We start from the raw sequence: 24059 nt of genomic DNA, 5'->3' as shown, positions 1-24059 counted from the left end.
CTAGAAGGGCCGAAACGTTGGACAAATAAATAAATAGTGTTGAGACTGTTTTGGATATTAAATTGATTTATTGATAAATATTACCTGGTCTCAAAAAATGTTTGAAATAATATAATTAAAGCTAAATATTAAATTATTTGTATGTAAATGTCTAATATTTTTTTTATTATTAAAATTTGTTGATTGAATGTTATTAAATATTAATTGTAAAACAGTAGACTGTGAATATTTTTATAAATTAAAAATGGACAGAAGAGCCTGAAACGTTGTTGGAATGATATAAACTATAAAAAAGTAAAATAAATGCTATAAATTCCTGAAAAGAAAAAGAATAAAGTTTTAACAAAAAAAACCTTAAGAACTTAAGTTGTAGGGGTACAACTGATTATTCAGAAGGGAATCACCAGTAATGAGAAAGCTGACCAGCTCGCTAGCACCCTTCTATGGTGCCAGAACCATTTCTAAAAGGCATCAGCAAAAAGAAGTTCTTGACTGGACATGGAAGATAGCAGGAGTGGAGGGAATGTATATGACTGAGACAGGTACTAATAACTAAAAGAAAGATACTAATAATTACAAGAAAGATACTAATAACTACAAGAAAGATACTAATAACTTCAAGAAGATACTAATAACTTCAAGAAAGATACTAAATAGAAATTAACTCTAATTGCTAATATTAGTTCTTACAGGTCATTGCAGACTTAAAAGACATCTTAACACTTGTGGAATAGTTCAGGATAAAACCTGTCACTTATGTGGACAGGCCCCGGAAACCGGCCTACATTATATAGCGGACTATGACCGGTATGTGTCACTAAGATATAGGCTTCTAGGCTCTGATAGAATCCTAGAAAATTAGGCTTCCTCTATAGATTGGTTGTTTGTTTTAAATTTCATTAGATAGTCAAAAAGGTTCGATATAAAGGTATAAAAGTTATATAAAAGTAATTCCATTGGTCTGTCTTAGGGTTAGCAAAAAGGACCAATAGACTAATAGTTAAATGAATGTAATGAATAATGAATAATGAAGCTGTTAAAGTCACCTCAAATCGACTATATCTTTTTGTTGGAAGGCTTTAAAATGAACAAAAAACAAACTGGCTCGGATTAAACATTTATTTGGTTCAATTTAAACATTTGAAAACTAAAAACTAAAATAAACAAAATATACAAGTAAAAATAAAAAGGCCTTTCAGATAAAAATAAAATAGTTCGATAAATTATGAAAATTACAATAAAACTAATTTACACAGAAAAAGAAATAAATATATAAAATAAATACTGCTCGACGAAACGTTTGCTCCACTCCGATAGATCCGAGGAAGAGTGCTGCCGAGATAGGTCGCAGCTCTTGTTGCTAAATAAATCGCTGCAATGGTCCAGAGTTGGTGTAGTGGCTCATTGATGGTTCAAATATCCAACAGTCCTATTGTATTAGGCGAGCCGACAAAATGAACGCAGACAGGGCTGGTTACACACGTTTCTTGGGTTCAGGGGTTGGCCACTAATTACTTAATTAATTGGAATTCATATTAAAATCGAAAAACAGAAGTGGTCTGGTTCCGAACTTTTATGACGACGAGTACACTCAAAAAATGTCAAATAAAATAATATCAACCAAACGCAGACAGGGCTGCTAGTGACGCTACCAGGGCCACTAATTAGCCGGAACTGCTCTTAATAAAGTGGAAACACAGAAAAGATCTGGATTCGAACTGTAATGACTCACTAACTCACTAAAAATGTCCAAACTATTAAATTATAAGGGCAGACAGGGCTGCTTAGACGCTACCACAGCCACTAATTAGTCGGAACTGCTCAAAAAACTAAGATGGTCGGTCCGTTGCTAGGTGACGCTTCTTAGCAACAATTATCACCCCTAGCAACTGTCTCTATTACTCATTATTACAAACAAATATAACTACACATTTTTCTTTTCAAATAACTAAATCTAAATAAAACAATACAAATAAAAATAAATGTAACTAAATTAAATACTAATAAAACTCAAATACTATTTACAATTATTTACAAGGTAATTATATATTATGGCATTAACAGACCTACATGCATGCATTTTCTTCGGAGTTCTATATCTTTAAAATTATCAACAATATAAGAAAACCTAAAAGAACATCATTTTTTTTTTATCTTTTGAAACCAGCCATTCTTTATTCCCCCTAACTATACTTGGCAGACTCATAAATTTTGACTAGTAATTATACATAGTTTTCGTTAAAGTATTTGGAAATTGGGATGAAATAACTGAATTTTTTTTTCTACCGAGCTCTTGTAGTATTAATGCCATTAATACTTAATATTTAAGATAGGATTAGTGAAATATTTGTTTTTATGAATCATTTAAAGTAAATTAATACTTACTTCAGCAGCTCGCTGTTTAGCAAAAGGCCATTCAAGAAATGTATTTCTGTCTTTAGCACAATATGGATGCCTAGTATGAAAGCTAGCAATACTAGATTTGGTATCAACGAGCGGAAACCTTTTCATCAGCCAATTTACAGCTATTTCAGTATTCTGAACAGGGCACTGCTCAACTAAATCACTAAAATTAAAAGTATATTAATTAATCCTGAATTATATAGTTATGTAACTTAAAATATAATTTCTCCTTCCCCATTAATATTAATAAAACATGACAAATAATTAAAACATAAAATTTAAATTGATACAAGTGAAAGCTATACTTTCGGTCGAGTCAGAAGTAACTTCCAATGCAGATAAGTAAAATCTATTGTTCATATCTACCCACTATGAGTTGCCCTCACAACAAGTTTTTGTTTTCACTACATAGATGAGGTTTCGTTTAGTCTTTTGTCAACTGTTTTGTGTGATACATGTTATGTTCAACTATTTTTTTTTTTTTTATCTTTTAAATGGAGGGTTTTTGAATGGTAAACCTTCAATTTTGAAGAGCAAGTTATGCAGGCTTTTGAAAACTTCTTCCAGTCCAAACCAACATTTTAAAAGGAAAGAATTGATTAACTGTCAAGAAGATGGGAGAAGGTAATAGATAATAGTGGTGAATACATAATAAATTAATATAATTTTGTTATTTAATGAGCCCATAATAAATGTCTGATAAAAAACGAAAGTTATTTATGATTCGACCCTAATAGTTATATAAATTAAAATGTAATTTTTTCCCAATAATCTTAATAAAACATGATACATAATATCTTCTACTGGAACATATAATTTTAGATCTTGTGAATGAAAAGTTACTCTTCCTTGTTTTAATTATTTACTTTTTATATCTGGTTTTTCATATCTCCTAATTTAGAATATGTTTGTTTTTTAATTATTAAAAATTGTATATTAGTGACAACGATATGTTATAATAAACAATATAAGACTAATAAGGAGAAAACAAAATATAATTTTAAATAGACGTTTAATTAGATACCTGATGATGGGATGACAACCCCAAAACGTTGATATTGTTTATTAATGGTATAGAATAAATAATTAAAACAAGGAAGAGTACCTTTCCTTTCACAAGATCTAATTAAAAATGATAACTAATTAAAACACACAAATCAAAATGATGCAAGTAAAAGATAAAATATATTCTACACTATAATATATTGAAGACAATCCTAACCCGGTGAAGGTAGGTTATATGATAAAAGTGTGTATTTGTAAAAATAAGAAAATTATTAAATATCTAATATTGATTTTAACCTAGAAAAATAGACTAGTTTCCTAATCCATTCATATTCCCCTTAAAACTAATCATATAAATCATAAAATATTATTATCATTTATTATTTTCTTCTATTTTCATAAATGGCTGAGATATAAGAAACTTTTAATTGGCTGCCGTTTTAGTGTAAATTCTATCAATTATGTTTGAATGCATTGTTGAAAAACTTGGTAATCAACTTTATCAATATATTTTTATTTATTTAACACAGCACAAATATACATTAATAGAAATATACTATAAGTTAAATTAACAAGTATGTGATAAAAAAAATCTAGAACTTGAGTTCACAGGTTATCTATTTTTTTAAACTTTTATCATCTACCAACTACTTGGCCAATATTACAGTTTCCTTTCATTTAGCCCATGTTTAAATTGATTCTTTTTTGTAATGAAAACAAATTAAATCAAAGGTAATAACCGTCCGACGTCAGCCATGTTTGCCACTCCAGTAAACTTTAGCATTTAGTTAACAAAGTTTGTTACTTTCTTTATTTACCAAGCATTTGTAGTTACTTTGGATTTATGGGCTTGATCTAACTTTAACCTATCTTCCCGCCAAACAGCATTTCTAATGTCGGTTATAAAATTAAGGTATATATAATGAAGTTTAAAAATGCCTCAGTAATTATACAAGTTATAATGAATAACCTCTCAAACAAGGCTCTTTCATTATTTCAACTGTCAAAAACAGTTTTTCCAGTTAATGAAAATTGAAACACAAAAGTAACAGAGAATCCCTTCCTTTTTTTGAATCATACAAAATTCCTTACTAGCATACATTTGCAGACTGTATTTTAAATAAATTAAAATTCAAACTTAAAAATATAAAACTTACCAGTTACTCATGCCTTCATATGGAGCCTCCTTATTCACACTTTTCACTTTCTTCAAAATGCTAATCCCAGGAAGAGATTTTTTCTGAACAGAGCTATTACCATCCACAGCAATGATTTTAGAAGCAGGGAGAACATTTTTTTTCTCATTCGTTGGTTGACTAGGTAGCTTTAGAGGCAATTGCTTTTTAAGATCAACTATTAAGCTATTGTTTTTTATAGTAATCAGATTCGCATTAACTAAAGATTTATTATTTATCAAAATAGGTTTCTTTTCTATAGGGACCAGACCTTTCTTAGGTGAGCTGTCTTTAAATTTTTGTACCTTAGCCTCTTTCCTTAAAATTATCTCTCCATTCTCTTTCTGCAAAGTTATTATCATTGATTTCTTTTCAGTATTTTTTTGTACTTTTCTTGTACTATTAGATGTAATGCCATTAATTACTTCGATAGAATTTTTGGGAGTAATTTTGTTCAATTTTTGATCTTTTAAAATCAATGATTTTATGTTTTTTATAACTTTACATTTTTCAGTCTCTGTATCACTCCTTTCAGCTTTTTTAACAATTTTATCTGATGATATTTCAGTTGTTAAGTTATCATTTTCGTGTTTTATAATCGAATCAAAGTTACATGCTTCGGAAGAAATGCTCGAATTAAATCCTATTGAATTGGATAAGGAACTTGGAATACGACTCTCACATGTTTGCTGGTTATCTTTGGTATCAATAGGCTCATGTAGACTTGTTTTTTTATTTTCTGCTATTCCACTATCACAATCATCACAATCTATAACTATTTCTTCAGCTACGACTGCACATTCATCAACAAACAATCCTTCTCTTTCAAACTCGTTAAAATTAATTTCAGAAAAATTTTCCTCAATTTTTGGTTGTTTGACTTCCACGATTTCGGTTCCATCTGAATTTAGTTCTGGAAAATTTTGATTTGAAAAAAATATTTCTTCATTCTTCACTTGATTTTCGATGATCTTATTTTTACCAGAATAAAGTTCTGCTTCTTCTGAATAGTTTTCTTTGATAAAATTTTGATGAACCTGAACTTCGTTACCTTGAAAAGACGTTAATAGAGAAGAAAATGATTGCAATCCTTCATGTTTAATTTCATCAAACAAGCTACTGATAGATTCAGAATCACAAGAATGTTCTGGAAAACTAAAAGCTCCTGCACTTATATCTTTTTCAAATGAGTCAATGGTAGCATTAAGAGAAATATCACTTATTGCATCCGAGTTGCCAAAAATGTTCTGCTCGTTACTGTTGGGTTTGTTCACAATCTGATATTCATTAATATTAGTTACATTTTCAGTTTTAATACTTATTTCTTCTGTGGGTTTACTTGTACCCTTAGGAATCCCATTTCCCGCAGGAGGATGCACCCAAACGGTCAATGATGTTTCCGCTCCTGTAATTATAAATAATAATTTAAAAATTTCTAAACATTCAAAGTTTCACATTATACTCATTTTTTAAAAATATTTTGGTTATGATGTCTCAAGTCTAACAACGTTATGTAAACTCCTAAAATCTATTCCGTAAAATAAGAAGCCTATTATTTCTGAAAAATATGTCACAACTAACTTTTTTATTATTATTTTCTTATACAACATTTATGACTAAACATTTTTTTATTTATTGATATTAACTATATTGTGAATATATACAAGTTAATTTAATATAAGTTATACAAGGACATGATACAGACATGTGGAGAATCTACCCATTGATAGAACTTCAATAACATTGCTAGAGGAGAAGATCTTGAGGCTATCTTCTTTTCAAACTCTTAGGAGGATTATCAGGTAATGAAGGAGAAGCCAGGTTAGAAACAAGTGAGTTTGTCTGGTTGGGAAGTTTATCATGGAAGGATTGGTATGTGATTCCGGCCAAATCTACAACTTTTGGAACATTATAGGTCCTGGTGGATGACTTGATTTGTGATAAAGTAAGGAGCATTAATGATTTTATAAAGGATTTTTGGCAGTAAAAATTGAATATGAGAGGAATTCGATGGCTTAGTGGAGACCCAAAGCTCAACTCCGTAAGTACAGACAGGCCTTAATACATTTAAATAAATGAGTCTTGTAATTAGTTAGAAGTTTAGACCGTTTGTCTAGTAAATGTGTAATAGTCGGAATCGACGAGCAGTTTCCTTTCTTTTCAGTCTTCTACGAGGATTCCAAGCCAGTCGTTTGTCCAAATGTCGTCCTAATACCTAGTATGGCAGAAAGTCTATACAGTGGATAGTGTTTATGACGAAGAATAAAGGGGAGTAAGTGGGATTTGTTGCAATTTAATTTAATTCTTCAGTTTTGTCACCATTCTTCAAGGGTGATAATGTGGGATTGGAGAGTTTTGAATATAATGGAAGAGTCATTATTCATTGATTGAAGACTTGTGTCATTGGCATACGTGCTTAGGACAGTGTTAGGATGGGTTGGGATGATGATTAAAAATAAAATATTAAAAACTACATTAAACGTATTTTTAAATTACAAATCTTTTATCACCTCCTAATTTTTTTCTTAGAACTTTTTACGTCTGAAATCTCTCACTAAGTTCCATTTAATTTAACTTTTCATATTTATTGTGATATTTTTTTTTATTACCCCTACCTCGCCATTTCTGGTATAGAGGTAAAAATATTTAACTGCACCAATAGCATGTTAAAAAGAAGGATGTGCAACTATCAAAAATAAACAAAAAAAATCAATTCAGTCAGCCCTATCACTACTACCTACAACTACCATCCACCACATTCAGGAGTTAAGACCACACCAATAAACCAATTGACAATATCATTTAAACTATTAAAACTTTAAATATAAAATACATGTAGACATAATTGTATAAAAATACATGTATATATAAGTGGAGCAGTTAGCTCAGTGGTAAGGCACTGAGCTACTAACTCCAAGGATCAGGGTTAAAATTTGACTGTGGCAGATAATTATCTTTTTCACTGTAGCCATGAACCACCCAGCCTTATAAAGTGGGTACCCTTAATTGAGTAAAACTCAGGGGGTCAAGAGTGATTCTGATCAAATTACCTCCTTGCACAATTGTTGGTCTAGTAAGAGTACTTCCTTAAAAATTCCGCACCCCTGACCCTTTATGGGTTGTAGCGGTACAGATTTAATTCTAATACAAATATAAGTAATATATAATAAATTAGCAAAAACAATTGTCAATTTTGTCAAAACAATTAATAAATAAAATAATTAACTTTTACTTGGTGACCTAACTGGTCGTATATCTTCAGAAAACAAAAATAAAAGTAAAAAAATAATAATTGGTAGCTTTTTTTCCAGCTATCTTTAAAAAGAATTTATAACAGATTATTATTCAAAACTGCAAATCTGTCCTTACTTCCTGTTTGTTAAATAGAAGAACAGATATAAAAAATAAATTAAATAAATAACACATACCAAACGTTTCAAATCCAGTATGAATATGATCTAATTTTAGATGATGCATTAAATCTATTGGAGGATTATCGGGAGATTTGAAATGAAATTGGGCTTTTAATGGAAATTCTCCCCATCCTCTACGTGTCAGTTTAAAAGGAGGATATCTGAAAATAAAAATAAATTTATAAAACACTAAAATTAAAAATAAAAAAAAAAATTATCAATAAATAAAATATCTTACTTAATCTCAATGATGTCATTAGGACGATAGCTTTTATGTAGGAAAAAAACAACTTTTTTGACAAATAATGAAATATCAAGATCATTTTGGGCTAGTTTGGCATACACTGTCCACTTGTGAGTTGCATCTGATGATTCTAAAGGGGCGAGCCATTTTGATACGTTTCCAACAATTATTCTTAAAAAAAAAAATGTTTTTATGTTATAAATAAAAAATTTATATGACAATTAAAACATAATAATAACATATTGGAAGAAGACAGTTGACCTTATGAAGTAGATAGTATACTTCCTAAGTGGAGACAGATTTTTTATTTTAAAAAAAAAATGTTTTGTTTCTTTTTTATTATATCATGTAAAAATATGTAATTTATATAAGTCCGCATATTTATTAGTATGCAGCATGTAGCAACCCGACGTATTTGGGCAGCATGAATGAATAAAGCATTTCTCCCTCTGGGCAAACTGGAATTTTAAATATGAGATTAGAGACTCTTGCCAGTTTCCTATCTATATATTATAAAAAATCTGTTCCCACCCAGGAAGTATAGATCCTTCCTCTACCTGCTACCCCTGTTTTTCTTCTTAGTTGACAGCAGAACTTCATTCTTACCAGGTTATTGTGATTATTGTTCATTTTTATCCCATTTCTTAATATTCCCATTTACGTATTACTATATATAATTATCTATACCATATCTACTTCACTTAACTGTTGTACCTTATACATCTTCCTCTTTACCATATTTTAAACTAGCTTTAATGAGTAGTCTTCAACAATTTATGTGTCTAGATCTATATTGAGACCTTATATCACATCTGGTTATATTTATAAGCAACTTTTCTCCAGTCTACATACATTTCCTCATATTGTTATTATTAATATTTTATTATTTTTAGTTGTTCTATATAGTTTATAAACTTAACAATTGTTTTGAAATGTTTTTTTTATTTTTAATGCTCTGTTAATTCTAAAATGTTTGTATCTTGTTTTCTCATTTAGCACTGACGAAGCCCTGCAAAGTGGGCCAAAATGTTGGTTAAGAATAAATGGTTTTCTTTTACTATCTTGATACCTTTATTGACTGCCACCTGGACTATCGTCCTCCAATAATAATAACATACATCGAACTAATAACTTGACTGTTAAATTAATTTTACAAATTAATATTAGTGGAAACCAAAAAAGTAGACTAATATAAACAAAAAGTATTTAAGTCCCAAATATTCCGCATATGCAGTAAAGAAGACATATAGTTGAATCACTATAGTGCATAATCTTAATCTCTTAGCTATAAATTTTACTTATTGCTCTACATCTTATTTTTTATTTCCTTTAATTTAATTTGTTAATTTTTATATCGCTGCTGACAAGGCTGACTTATCATTGGAGAGTGTTTTTAACCTTAAAACTGCTAAACATTTAATCAATTTAGTTCATTTTCTTATGAGTGTTTTTAACTCCACAGGTACAAACACCTAAAATCAAAATAATCATACATTTTTTATGTGTGTGTTTATTAATACAAAAAAGATTAATTTTGGTAACTTTCAAAATAGCATTATTGTAAGAAATTTAAATTTTAGGAACTTTCAATATATATATTTTAATTTTATGTAATATTATTCTCTTATACAGTTAGCACATTTATTTCACCTTTTTTTTTAGCCCTAATGAAACCCTGTGTGGACCAAATCATTCGCTCTTAGCAAATAGTTTTTATACAATTTGAGTTGCTTTTTGACCGCACTTGGACCATTATCATTATCAGTGAAAGGATAGTTTTTAAAGGTGAATACTCTTTAGTAGGAAATGCTTTTCACATATATTACTTATTACAGTAATATTCTAGATTATTCTAGTTACACATTTTCACTTAATCTTCAATAATCTAATAAACCTCCATAGCCTGAAAGACTCCACTTTGATATGAATAGGGTTGTTGAAACTAAATTGTATTTGGACTTCATAACCTTAGAAAAATAAATTGTTTTTATGATCATTTTTTTTTCAACCCTCAATTTCTAAAGAACAAGAAGGGAAAAAAATCAATTCCAGATGTTAATTAGCATCTCTGAACTTAAGTTGTGGAAGATGGCGGGTAATTTTCAGCAATTCATAAACAAAATACTTAAAATTCAGTAATATTACTTACTCTGCCTAGAAATCTAATATGTAAAAACTAATATCTGTTTTTTTCTAATTTAATGTGGTCATAACATTCATCTCATTGTAATGAGGCTTTTTGCTAAATGTTCAGGACTTTCCCAGGAAGGATATTCCGATTTTAATAGTAAAAAAAAAAATTACAAAAGTAGGCATTTTTTGCAAGCAGCTGAAAAAGCATACATTTTTTCAAGGATATCAATTAATTTGATTCTTTCTGAAGATATAAGTAAATAATATTACTAATTCGATTAGATTTTTTTTTATTCACAAAAACATAATGAGGATTTCAATCAAGTAGGTAAAAAAATAAATTTTTTTATGAAAAAACAAATATTTGTTTATAGTGTTGTCAGAAACCTTTAAATACTGTTTTTCAAAGAAATTAAAAATTAGAAAATTTTCACCTTGATTCATATGGATTTTTTAAACTTCTGTTGACCATTGTTCATATAAATCGTATATAACCCCTCTCTCTATATTTTAACAAATTCCAACATCAATACAACCGTTGTAAAGTTGAATGTCTGATCTTTTAACCTACATTAGCAAAATTTAAATTGAACACCCTTATAAGGGCAAAATATTAGTTTCAAATGTTTTATTTTATATCTCCAGTTCTTATTTGACTAGTTAGATCCGGTTTGTGTCCTTTGGTGCAGTTTATAGAGCCCTCAATCACTCCTAAGTTTGGATTAGATTTGTTGAGTCGTGTTGAAGTTATTTCTATTTTTTTACCAAATATTTTTATTTTATAATGTTATTAACCGCCATGAACTTAATATATATAAAATAAGCAATTAATTCCATCATTAATCCAACCCGTTAATAACAAAATATATAAATTTATATCGAACTATATAAATATAAATACATCCCTAAATCTAGCAATTGAAAAGCATGGCCAGGTCTGCTAGTTATAAATAAAATAAGCAAAGAAGTAAACAGGAGGATGCAACATATGGCATAAAGTAACTAAAATAGAACAATAAATGTAAAAATAACTTTTAAAAAAATCACCTGATTTCTATTTTAGAATCTATACCCCTAGGTTCAGTAGGTTTGACAACATTGTCATCAGTAACATTTGGTGGAATGTAACAAGGAAGCTTGTCGTGTTCCAATAACTTCTTTATTTCAGCAGAAGGAGCTATGACACCATCATCATTAGAAACCCCTTGTGCAGGTTCAAATTCTTTTTTAACAATAGCATGAGATTCCACAGATTTTTCCTCATTTGAGGTAGAAGTAATTGAACTGTAATTTTCACTTCCTGCTGGACATTTTCCTATGAATGTATCTTTTACAGCAGGATGAGGAGGGTACTGCAAACATCCCTGTAAAGTATTTCAAACACTAATAATATTGAAGCTTAACAAACAGTTCAAAGGTACAATATGTATGTATTAGTTAAAACAGATTAATTTTGGTATTTTAACTTAAAATTATTTAATGTCCTTTATAGTTCATAGTTACTTAACAACTTACTTTAACACTTTTCTGCCGATAATACTCAGAAGATAGCACTTGCTTCAATTGGGTGAGTTTTTGTCTCACAAGAAAAATATTCCTCTCAATTAATTCTAAATCATCTTTTCTTAAATTTATTTCTTGTTGTATTTCTTTTTGTAAAACTTTAGAAAGAATTTTTTCTTTAGTTTTACTGTGTTCTAAAACAAAATTCCTTGTCATTCGACCAATCATTCAATAAAAGTATAACATACGCAATATATTATTAAAGAAATGAGAGATAATACAATACAAATGAGAACTAACCAGGAACTGGAGACAATTTTATCTTTTTCGACGGTATTTCGAGTTCAGTATCACATTCCGAAATGTTAGAATGCATTGTTTATAGAAACGCTCCAGCTCTTCAGAAATTACCATGTTTTGGAATGCTTTTAGAACATTTTTCAAGTACACTTTTTGTAGATGTAACTAACTCTACAAGCAAACAAACTTCTTTATTTAAATCATGAATGTAAACCTACAACCCAACAAACAATAGAACCCACGGAACCCTCAATGAACCATAGAGGTACTGTTAGGTTTTGGTTACAAGAGAGAGAGATCTCAATTGGAAGTTTAGAGAAGAGCTAAAATTTTCTCATATTTATTTTTGGGGTGCTAAGTACGAATTTCATGATTGTGATCTCCAATTTTTCCCAGCACTAAGAATTTCAAATAATTGATTTTTTTTTTATTAGATTTTCCACTCATAACATGAAAACCTCGAATTTTTTAAGCAACATCAACCCAACAGTAAATTAATCAAATTCTTTACATTTTTTAATTAAAATTTTTTTACCAAAGTTCTAAAACTCGAGAAAAAACATTTTTAAGGAGGTAAAGTGATTTCGTTACACTAGATGAAATGGTAGTGGTAGGAAGGAGAATAATGCTAGTTAATTCTAGAACTAACAATTTTATATTGTAATATGAGAGTAGGAGCTTTAATGAGACTATCTCGGTAGTGCCGGTCCGATTGAATAAACTCCTGTCGTCATACCCTTCTATTACAAAATAAAACATTTTCCTGCTAGAATTGACTTAGCAAATGGCTGTTATATTTTCTACCTTATGCTATGAAAGGGAACACATGAGCATCATTAATAAAATTTTAATGTATTATTTCATTTCACTTCTGTCAGGCCTAAGACGACCTCAATTATTTTTTTTTTTTGTTTGGAGCATGATTTTGGAGCAACCGTCTTTAGTTAAATGAGAACCAGAAAGGAATCCCAAAAGTCTTGGAGAAGTCTTAAAAAATTAGCTCATTTATTTTTTATTTTAGGGTAAAAATTACCAATTTCAATTTTTTGACCTCAAATTCTTTTCCTGAAGTGTAAACAACAAGAAAAATGAATATTTATTATTATTTTTTTTCTTATAACTTGAGAAACATATATTGCTGTGTGCATTGAAGAAGGAAAAAATATCTACAATTAAAAATACCTTTGATTCTGATTTTTTTTTTTTAGTCACTTCGTATTGAAATTAACGCGGATCGAATCTATGAGACATAATTCGTCAACCTGTCAAATGAAGTCACGACAGAAAACTATTGAAGTTACAAACACGAAATTCGTAATCAGCATCCCTAAAAACATTAAGTAAATTTTAAATCCCTTTCTTCCCTTCATTAAAGGGAACCTCATTAGACTAAGTTTACTTCTAAGCGATGTCCTGGACAAAAAAACCTCGAAGGATTTACTCTCGTTTAATTGAGTGAAGATCAATGCTGCTCAAAAAATGGAAGATTTTCATTCTATGAGGGTGAAAAACGATAAAAGGTTAATTATTGAGATTTTTATTTATATCTAAAAAAAAAAAAATTCGATTTCACAAAGTTCAAATTCGTGACCAGTACCCTGAAAACTATAATTGAATGCATTCTTCAGAACTTCTCCAAAACCTTCCAGGTACCGTAGGTCTGGACTAATTAAAAAGTAAATATTCCATATATTGAGCGAAAATTGGGCAACTTTCTAAAAAAGATTTTTTTTTCGGCCAAGATTCCCACCCTCATTGGAGTCCTATATACCGCCTAACCATGGTTAGAAAATTTTTGCTTTTTATTGGGACCGCCACTCAATGAAGAAAGTCCACGCCCAGGCCGGATTCGAACCGGTACCGCCAATAGATCTCAGAATGGTAAGACTGCGCCCAATCAACTGAGCTAAGAATGGCCCTTTCTAAAAAAAATATAGAATCATATAGTGTAAAGGTGTAAGTTTAACAAATTGAGCTGAGAAAAATGGTATGTATAAATATATACATAAATTAATTAAAGACTTGAGAGGTATATAGAACAAGATGAAATTTGCAGAATGCTATCCATGACAACGATATATTAATATAACTTTAGAGTGTTAAGAGTTATTTGCTTTTTTATACAAAAACAAAAGATATTTCTAGTTGTTGCTTGCTAATTGTTAACACTTTTCTTTTAAATGCCTATTGAATAGTATGATTGATTGAAATGTCATAATTCACTTCCTTATCCTTTGTATTTTATCAATACATGCAAGCGTTTAAATATTTTATTTTTTTTATACCTAGCTGCTTTTTGAAATGTGTTTTTTTTTTTCATTTCTATAGTTAGTGTTATTAAATGTATATCTATACATTTTTCCTTGTCGCCTTGTTATGGCATGATTTAATTTTCTAAATTTCACCTCAATTATCCGTAAAACTTTTTGATACAAACTTTTTTTGATAAGTAAAAAATTGTATATTTGTAATTGTATTTACATTCATTGGCCCACATAATTTTATTTTTTGTCGAAATGTTATGATATAAAAAAAAAAAAAAGTATTGTAACTCTTAACTAATGAAATTATATGTACTAAAAATTTTTATGGGAATTTATTGAAATTGTAAATTATGGACAATAAAGAGTTACTGCTACTCTCATTTTCATTAAAATATATTTCCAAATTATGTGATAATTTAATCTTAAGGAAAAGCATACATTTATAATATATATAAAATATTTATGCCTTATTCAATGAAACAGATAAAGTAAAAAATCAGTTATAGAAGTGTAAAATAACATATTATTTAACGTTTTATTAAAAAAAGTCGTTTGGTGAGGAAACCTGAAGGAATAGATGGATTTTACTAAAATTATTTAATATGTTTCAGGCATGAGAAATTGAAACAGCTGAAAAATCAAAGACCTTTTTTTGTCTTGTCTAACTTTATATTTTAGTTTTTTAATTTAGTTACTTTATTTGCATATTTTCAACCTTTTTATTATTAACTCTTATATGGATTAGTTTATATTTATATAGATTTATATATAAAAATATACACACACTTACACACAAACATAATGAGGTGTTTAAAGTAGACCATATATTGGTATAAAGAGAAGATCATCGGGGGGATCCAGTCAGTTATGGTACACTAATAAGTAAAACTTGTTTATTTGTGCCGACGTTTCGACCTGAATTTCTGTTCTTCATCAGGGCTAAAAAACAAAACAAGATAAAATTACATTTTTCCCAAGCCTTTCATCCTTGAGCCTCTTGTGATCTCGGATAACAATAGTGCTATTGTTCTGTGTAAATTCGGTTCCTAGAAGAGAGTGAAGCTTCCTGTCAGATCGGACTTCAGTCAGATAAGCAAAAATAATGTTTTATTAATTTCTTCTGTTTTATTTATATCTAAATTTCTTAAATATTAACAAACATCATAATTACATAGATTTTATATCATATAAGTCCTTATAAGACATTTATATTGAATCTTTTATTTCCACTGTCTATAAAATTTCTTTGCGTTTATTATATTCTTTCTCATCTATTAATTAAAATCATAACTTCGATATGAATGAAACTGATCCACCCAGTCCTAATTCAAAACGGAAGAAAAGAGACAGAATGAAGGATGCTCCCGACAATATCAGCCTATCTTCAAATAATAAAATAATGTCAAGTTAAGATAACAATAGTTTTAAAAATGTATCCCTTTTTTTTTTTTTATGGAACGTTCTGCCGGATCTTTACGGAAGTGATAATTTTCCAATCCTTATAAAACTTTTAAATAAAAATCCTTCATTTCGGACGAAACCCAGCTGGATATTAGATAGGGCTGATTGGTCTCTCTTTTCGTCCTTGGCTTCTCCAGCTCCCATTACTCCAAGCGAATTGAGTATTCAAGACGGATGCGAAGCAATTACAAACACAATCATACAAGCAGCTAACGCATCAATACCAATAACTAAAGGAATGCCAAAAAGACCACCGGTTCCATGGCTCAATGAAACGTGTAAAAGAGCTCTTAAAGACCACCGCAAAGCTTTAAAAAAAAATCGAAAATGTATAACAATCCAAAATTTGATTGAGTATAAAAACAGTGAGCTATATGCAGACAAACGTTCAATCAATGTAAGACTGAATCCTGGAGAAAATATATAAGTTCTATTACAGCGTCAACAACATCAGTTGATGTATGGAATAAAGTTCGTAAAATCGTAAAAAATCCGTCCTACTCCCGGTACACCATATTAGTTAATGGTCAATTATCGGATAATCCAGAATCCGTTTCTAATGAATTTACAAATTTTTTATCCAAAATTTATAATCCTATAAATCATTATAACAATGCTAATTCGGAAGACATTGAATTTCAGAATGACAGTTATAATACGGTTTTACAATATAACCTTCTATTTACGCTGTGGGAACTCGAAAATATTTTAAATGCCGTTAAAGGGTCTTCACCCGGTCGGGATAACATTCACTATATGATAAAAAACCTTCCACGTAACACCCTTAATTGGCTCCTCGATTTCTATAACTGCATATGGTCCGTTGGAGAGTTCCCAATTACCTGGCGAGATTCGGTGGTAATTCCAATATTGAAACATGGGAAAGATAAACGATTACCTAATAGTTACCGCCCTATTTTTCTGACTAGTTGCCCAAGTAAAATCATAGAACGGATGGTAAACAAAAGACTGGTGTGGGTAATAGAAAATACTGGCCTAATTCAAGCTTTTCAGCCTGGATTTCGCAAAGGAACATCTACATTAGATCATTTAGTTACTTTAGAGACCGAAGTCCAATATGCATGTATGGACGGTCAACAAGCGATTGCAGTATTCTTTGATATGATGAAGGCATTCGATAGTATAAGCCATACAGCCATCCTTCAAAAATTAACGTCTGTGGGAATCAGTGGACAAATGTATCGCTTTATAAAACAATTTCGCTCTAACCGTCATTTTAAGGTTCAAGTTGGCCGTGATCTATCACAAAATCATAAACAGCACAATGGTGTCCCTCAGGGTTGTGTTCTTAGCCCCACCTTATTCTCACTTGTCATAAATGATCTAGAGCTCAATTTACCAAGAGGCGTCAAATCTTTACTGTTTGCTGATGACTTAGCCATTCTTTGCAGGTCGGAGAACGTTGATACTATTAAAAATAAATTGCAAGAAGCCATCGACAGAATTAATCACTGGTCTACATCTATTGGCTTACAAATTTCCACAGAAAAAAACTGCATGTCTTCACTTTAGTCGAAAAAGAGATACGCCTATCTCTCCCTTACTACATATAAGAAATTTACCAATTCCTCACAGAAATCATCACAAATTTCTAGGCCTTATATTTGATCATAAATTAAGTTGGAAACCGCATATTACATCATTAAGGTCAGCCGCGACAAAAAAAATTAAATATACTCCGGTTTCTTAGCGGTACATCGCGGGGTTCGGATCGGTCTACCATGTTAAAACTTTATACTACACTAGTCTGTTCCAAGCTAGATTATGGTTCTTTTGTCTATGGCTCTGCACTTCGCCGAACTCTTGCCAAGCTCTATTCAGTACATCATCCGGGTATCCGGCTTGCTACCGGTGCATTCAGGACCAGTCCCATTTTCAGCATTTGCTCTGAAGCAGGCCTACCTCCGCTATCATTTAGAAGACAAAAAGTAGCTATTAATTATGTTTCCAAATTATTTGAACAAACAAATCATCCGACTTACAAATATATTTATCGATCTAAATTCTGCATAGCTTTTCGGCAGAAACGAAACCCAACACTCCCTCAGGTAGAAAGAATTACTTTGAATATCTCTACACTTAAAACGATTCCGATAATGAAGCCTGAAAATCAAAACCCACCTTGGACTCTAAAACAACCTGTAACAATGCTACATCTGTCCCTTATGCACAAAAATAAGACCACATCTGTCAAGTATAAAGAACGGTTGTTGCGTCTTCTAGAAAATATTCCGGATTATTTTTTAATATACACTGATGGTTCCAAATCCGAAAGCTCGACCGCCTTATCTTTCGTCACTCACGATTCAACCCACAAGTTTAAATTACATATGTTATGCTCAATATATACCGCCGAACTCCACGCGATAGCATCAGCCCTCCATTTTTGCTTTTCAATAATTCAGAAGACTATTGTAATAATCTCAGATTCGTTGAGCTCTCTAAAAAGTTTAAAAAACATGTACCCCGAACATCCACTCATTATAAGAATTCAATCTTTTCTTCTAAAATAATCACAAGGTAAATCAATTATTATCGTATGGGCTTCAAGCCACATTGGCATTGTAGGTAACGAGCTCGCGGACAAAGCTGCCAGAGATGCACTCACGCTCCGTAGCCAAGGCACCGCTGTTCTTTCCCCTTCAGAACTCAGTACATCCCTTAAATTACAAATATTAGAAAAATGGCAGGCCAAGTGGGATGAAAGCTCTCCGAGTAAATCAAAAGAAATAAAACGACCAGTAAAACCATGGTCAACATCCTACCGCAACAGCCGTAGGGAGCAGGCTGCTCTGGCACGCTTGAGAATAGGTCATACTCTCTTCACGCACTCTCACCTGATTAGAAAACTGCCACCTCCAACGTGCAAATATTGTCAGTCCATTCTTACGATTAGACATATTTTTGAAGAATGCACTCACTATTTACCAATAATAAACAGGATAGGACTGACTACAAATTTATCAGTAGCTCTCACAGATGAGGAAGCTAAAATTACACTAGTATTTGAATTTTTAAAAGCACATCGCCTTCTTAATAAATTATTAACTCCTCTTTGATTTTGATTTTTTTTTTATTTATTTATTTTTATTTTTATCATTTTTTTAAAAATTTTATTATGCCATAGGCGTTGATAACCAGAGGGTTTTACGCCTTTAAGCAACAATCATCAACAACTTCACACTATTATTTAGTTATTATATTGCAATACTTGCACAGCTTAGCCCAATTGAAGCATGTGCAAGTGTGTAGATGGGTTATTTGGATCGGCTGGTATAAGTTGGCCTGAATTTGCGGCCAACCCTTAGCATGTGGATTTTTGAACACAAATCAAAGGGAGCTTGTGCTGCATCCACACGTTTGTTTTCAGTTTGCATTATTTTAGAATTGCTAACATATGAATACTTGTGCTCTCCGTGTTTTAATTAATTAAAGAATTTTCCGAACCTTTGAAGTTAATAATATTTTTTATTCTTAAGTATATTTTAAAGTTCTATTGATTCGGTTTAAATACATTGTTTCATTTTTTTTTTCATACCCTTCAGTAAAAAAATAACATTAGTACTTCATATATATATAATACATGAAATATATTATGTATACTTTACTGAATCTTCTCCCTTTGAATCCCTTGTGGCATAATTATGTACCTTGTGAGAACCACGGTTTGCGAGTGAAATGATAAAATATATCTCAATTAATTAATCAACTGCCCGGTGGCGTTCTCCCTAAATTGTTTTTTCCAGTTTTCTATCTAATCTAGTTTAATCATTTTATGATAATCGCTGTAAGAAAAGTGTCTACCGGCTGATCTGTTTTAATGGCTAATTTAGCCATTTTATCGACTGTCTCGTCATCTGGTCAGCTCCCTGCGTGACCCTTAATCCTCTTAAATGTTATTTGTTTATTTTCTTTTAATGCTTAATAATGGTTTTTATTGGAGAGTGCTGATATTTTTGCTTATATTATTATTTAGTGATAACAATGGACTCCTACAATATTATGTTCTGTTAATTAACTAATGTATAATACGGCATATAATTCAGCAATATGAGATGAACAGTCTTTGAATCATTGAATGAGGCAATGCATTTTACTGACTTCTATTTGTGTATTAATTTTTGGCAATTGTATTTTATACTGTAATTTATATTGAGAAAGTCTTTTAGTGGAATATACATCTCGTAATGATTGATACTATTTTATAAAACTGTTATAATTATATCGGTTACAGTCTTCAAGTTGAAATATTAGGTCTGTTCCAACAACCACTTCACAGTCCGGAGCATGTGTAGTAGGTGCTTTTCCCTTCCAAATCCTGTACTGCGCATGCTCCGTAGTCAGAGGGATTGTTATTGGAACAGGCCTCTTGGCTCTGAAAGTTTAGTGATTGTGACGAATCACAACTTCGATAGCTGTCTTAACTAGTTCATTAGAGAATGTTCTCCTTAAAAAAATCTCTTTGATTTTAATTAATAGAAGTGATGTCTCAATTATTCGTTTTTTTTTTATAAAATCTTATTTTAATAGGCAAGTTATGGCTTTCGTCTAAACGATTCAGGAAATTTATAATTATTTTCAATAAATCATTGTTTTTAGTGTCGTCAATGTCTTATCTCTCTTTTTTTTTTATTACATAATTTTTTCCCTCCATTGAAAATAGGCAATGATTGACAGATGTCTCATGTGCTTGAGTAATTTCTTGTCATTCTTTTCCCATAAATTTTAGTTTTTTTTAATCTTAACTAGCCATGAGTAGGTTCAAAGTATTTGTTTATGGTACACTGAAGAGAAATGAACCTAATCATAATTGGTTGAGTGACACAAACAATGGTAATTCAAAATATTTGGGTGAAGGTACAACTCTGCAGAAGTACCCATTGATAATTGGTACTAGGTATAATGTACCATTTCTTTTAGACAAGGCTGGTGTGGGAAATGTAAGTTATTTATTTTCTATTAAAAGAAAATATTTTTTAATTATTGAGTACATGTCTAAGCTAAGATTGCTTTATACAGAATGTTATAGGAGAAATTTATGATATTGACGAAAAGATGTTATCGAATTTAGACATTCTTGAGGACTGTCCAAATTTCTATGAAAGATCTGTGATACCGATTAAAATGAACACTGTAGAATTAGACTGCTGGACCTACTTCATAAAAAGATTCAAAGATGAACTTCTATTGAAAGAAATGCTTGTTTCTTATAGTAACAAAGGATCCCATAACCTACCATATGCTGAAAGGTATTTAAGAGATCCTTCCTATGACTTCAGATCTGAAATATTGGTAAATATTTTTTTAGAAAATGTTTGTTTTGATTACTAAAAACAAAACAATACATTTTATATGAGATGTTCTGAGGTTTTGGTCAAGAGTGATGAACATTAAAAAAGTGACTTGTTTTTTGTGCTAACGTTTCAGCCTGAATTTTAAGACAAGACAGAGGAATGTAAGGATGTTCGGATATTATCAAAAAAGGAGAGGATATAAATGAGGACTAAAACAGAAACGACACACTCAACTAACCCCAGAATACTTACTGTCAGGTACATGTAGACAGTGTAATGTACCATTAATTGTTAAACACATACTGGGAGACTACAGGCCTTTGATAGACAGTAGATTGCCATACCATATGGCAGCTTTATTAAATGTTAACATCCCTCATATTCTGGAAATATTGGATAACCTTAAGAAAACAGATATATACGAATATATATATATAACTAATTTGATTTATTTATATACATATATATATTTTTCCTTTTATTTCTCAATTTTATGTGTTGCTTAATATTGACTATTGCTATCAAATCAGCTTATATATTTTGGTATGGATATGATGGTAGTAATGTCCCATAGAGGTCAGTTAATATGCATAGGCAAACATCACCTTTGCTGTGGATTGCCTTGTATTAACAGAAAAAAACCTAAAACATTGGCACAATAAAGTAAGTAACACTCAGCAGTGTTCTTTATTCCTGACCACAAATCCCAATCATAATAATCTTAATAACTAAATCATATTAATCCTCATCAGCAATTAACTCATCAAAATGCATACATTTTTTTAAAAAATATTTACTTGTGTAAAAGACAATGGTTTTATAATAATACTAATTTGAACCTCTACAACACATGAAGGGTCATGGGAAGAAGCACTGTTTTTAGAACAACGGTTATACAAGGAGGCGATTTTTTGAAGATCACGCTCAAGTGCGAGATTTCTCCCCAATTAATGGTACCCACTTTACGAGCTTGGTAGACACCAAGAGAGCTCCATAACCCACAGGTTTGACTCATGGCTAAAATGTAACAGATAATAATTTGCTACAGCCAGATGAACCTGTGTCCTTAGAGTTAGTAGTGCCTTACCATTGTGCTACCGCGCTCCCCAATGGTTTTACAGCAGAAACAACAAAGTTCCCAAACACTGCTCTAACATGAAAGGTGGACTTGTACTAAATTAACAACAATGTTCAATTATTGTAGAATATAACCTACATTATTGATATTACTGCTTTAACTGAACCACAGCTGTAGACTTCTGCTTGCTCAAAATACATATCCTTTTCTGTGGAAGTTGGTGTCTATAGTTGTATAAATATGAATCACTGCACAACACAGGCACAACTTTATTATTTTTTTTTAAAGATATCTAAAATGTATTTTTAAGTAACATGTTCTAAAAATCAGCAGTATCTTCTCCCAAAAAAATTTGCAATTCCGCTGTGATATAGAACTTCAGCCTTATACTGTTTTTTTTTAATTATTGGGTATGAGTGTAAGAAGGGTAATAAGTATGGTGAAAATAAGCTGATGTACTTCAGGATAGAAGACATTACTGAATTATTAAAAAAAACATCTGTTCATATAAAAATGGAGAATGCAGAGGTTTTTTGTTAATTTTGAAATGTTAGGTTTAGGTCAGCTTATCCTATTTAAGACATACTTTTTTATAAATAATGATTTTATGGGTGCGATTGTACCAGAAAAAAATTATCCTTTAACATAATTTTTTTTTCTGCAATTAAATAGTAAACTGAAAAGTCTACCTTAACTAACTAGACTTAATACATCTGAATTTGTAAGTAAATAAAAAAATGGTATATAAAAAAAAATTCAAAACCAGATCATATCAAATCGTATCAGATAGAATGAAGTAATTTGTCTAGGGTCACATTGTCCTGTAACGCTTGTTATCTGAACAATTTTTATAAACTGGAAGATCATTGATTAAACATGTGAAATAAATAAAAGGAAGACGGTATGGATGTGGTAAAAAACTCTAATAGCAATCAAACTATTATGAGCCAACATTTCACCCCACTTTGCCAGGCTTCATCAGGGCTGAAAAAGATACATGAATTAAAATAATGTAATAAAGTAAGAGAATATATAACACAAAATAAAAGTAAACTAAATATGATGAGGTGAAAATGTATATAAAAATGAACAAAGTAAATTAAAATTATTATTATGATTATTATTGGCACGACAGACCTTGGAGGTCCAAGGCCTTGCGTGATGTACTAAGGAAATACACTCCCACACCTTTTTTTGTGAGTGACACGCACTGGCTAACTGGTCTCACAAATGCCCGGGGGAGGCTGTGAGTTTTGTATAATTTTTATGCTTGAAATAAACCTGGCTGGGGCCAGGGCTCGAACTCACAATCTTTGGGTTGGTAGACAGGCGTGTTGCCACACTGCTACAGTCACCCCCATAAGTAAATTAAAATAAATAGATACAATAAATATAATATTTTATCTATTTTTATTAAATATATTTTTTTACAATTTCTTCCCCTTATTATGTATATTATCATGTGGTGTTTGCATATATTTAATATTTTCTTAAATTTCGTAATATTATCTTTACCTCTGCATTATTTTATTTTATTTTACTTTCAAATGTAATATATCTGTCATTCCCTCCAATTCCCTCACTCCTCTATCCTGTTGGTTCTTCACTTTGCCTTAAGCTTATTCTTGTGCTTACTTCCACTTATTTTCTCTCTTTTAGTTTGCACTGTATTTTTTATATTTCTTTTTTATTTGTAATTATTTCCATTTTCAATTTTAATTTTCTTTGTTCATTTTTATATAAGTTTTCACCTTATCATATTTAG

At 30.6% G+C, this 24059-nt stretch overlaps 2 protein-coding genes across 6 annotated transcripts in view; one reads left to right on the top strand and one right to left on the bottom strand.

Moving 5' to 3' along the window:
• The window catches only part of LOC106681669 (YEATS domain containing 2 homolog D12), a 21554-nt gene extending 9113 nt beyond the window's left edge, over positions 1-12441 (bottom strand). For both annotated transcript variants that reach the window (XM_014422112.3, XM_014422114.3), the window contains exons 1-7: positions 12177-12441; positions 11889-12070; positions 11421-11737; positions 8235-8411; positions 8012-8157; positions 4566-5988; positions 2386-2566 (exon numbers count right to left, since the gene is read on the bottom strand). In XM_014422112.3, coding sequence (XP_014277598.1) covers positions 2386-2566; positions 4566-5988; positions 8012-8157; positions 8235-8411; positions 11421-11737; positions 11889-12070; positions 12177-12252 — 2502 coding nt within the window. In that variant the 5' untranslated portion in view covers positions 12253-12441. The remainder of the gene's footprint in view (positions 1-2385; positions 2567-4565; positions 5989-8011; positions 8158-8234; positions 8412-11420; positions 11738-11888; positions 12071-12176) is intronic.
• Positions 12442-20290: 7849 nt separating this feature from the next.
• LOC106681671 (putative gamma-glutamylcyclotransferase CG2811) overlaps positions 20291-24059 on the top strand; it is a 6968-nt gene continuing 3199 nt past the window's right edge. Inside the window, exons 1-3 of one of the 4 annotated variants that reach the window (XR_010844030.1) lie at positions 20292-20862; positions 20942-21214; positions 21350-21474. Coding sequence is in view for 3 of the 4 variants with exons in the window: in XM_014422117.3 (XP_014277603.1) it covers positions 20674-20862; positions 20942-21214; positions 21350-21361 (474 nt within the window). In the remaining variant the exon portion in view is untranslated. Of the gene's footprint in view, positions 20863-20941; positions 21215-21349; positions 21894-24059 lie in introns of those variants that run through there. The other 3 variants (XM_014422117.3, XM_014422116.3, XM_014422118.3) reach the window with 3 other exon arrangements.

This window comes from Halyomorpha halys, unplaced genomic scaffold, assembly GCF_000696795.3.
Source record: "Halyomorpha halys isolate HHAL.00 unplaced genomic scaffold, Hhal_1.1 Scaffold356.1, whole genome shotgun sequence".
Lineage (NCBI taxonomy): Eukaryota > Metazoa > Arthropoda > Insecta > Hemiptera > Pentatomidae > Halyomorpha > Halyomorpha halys.
Note: the sequence above shows the minus strand (reverse complement) of the source record. Positions and strands in the feature narration are given on the sequence as shown.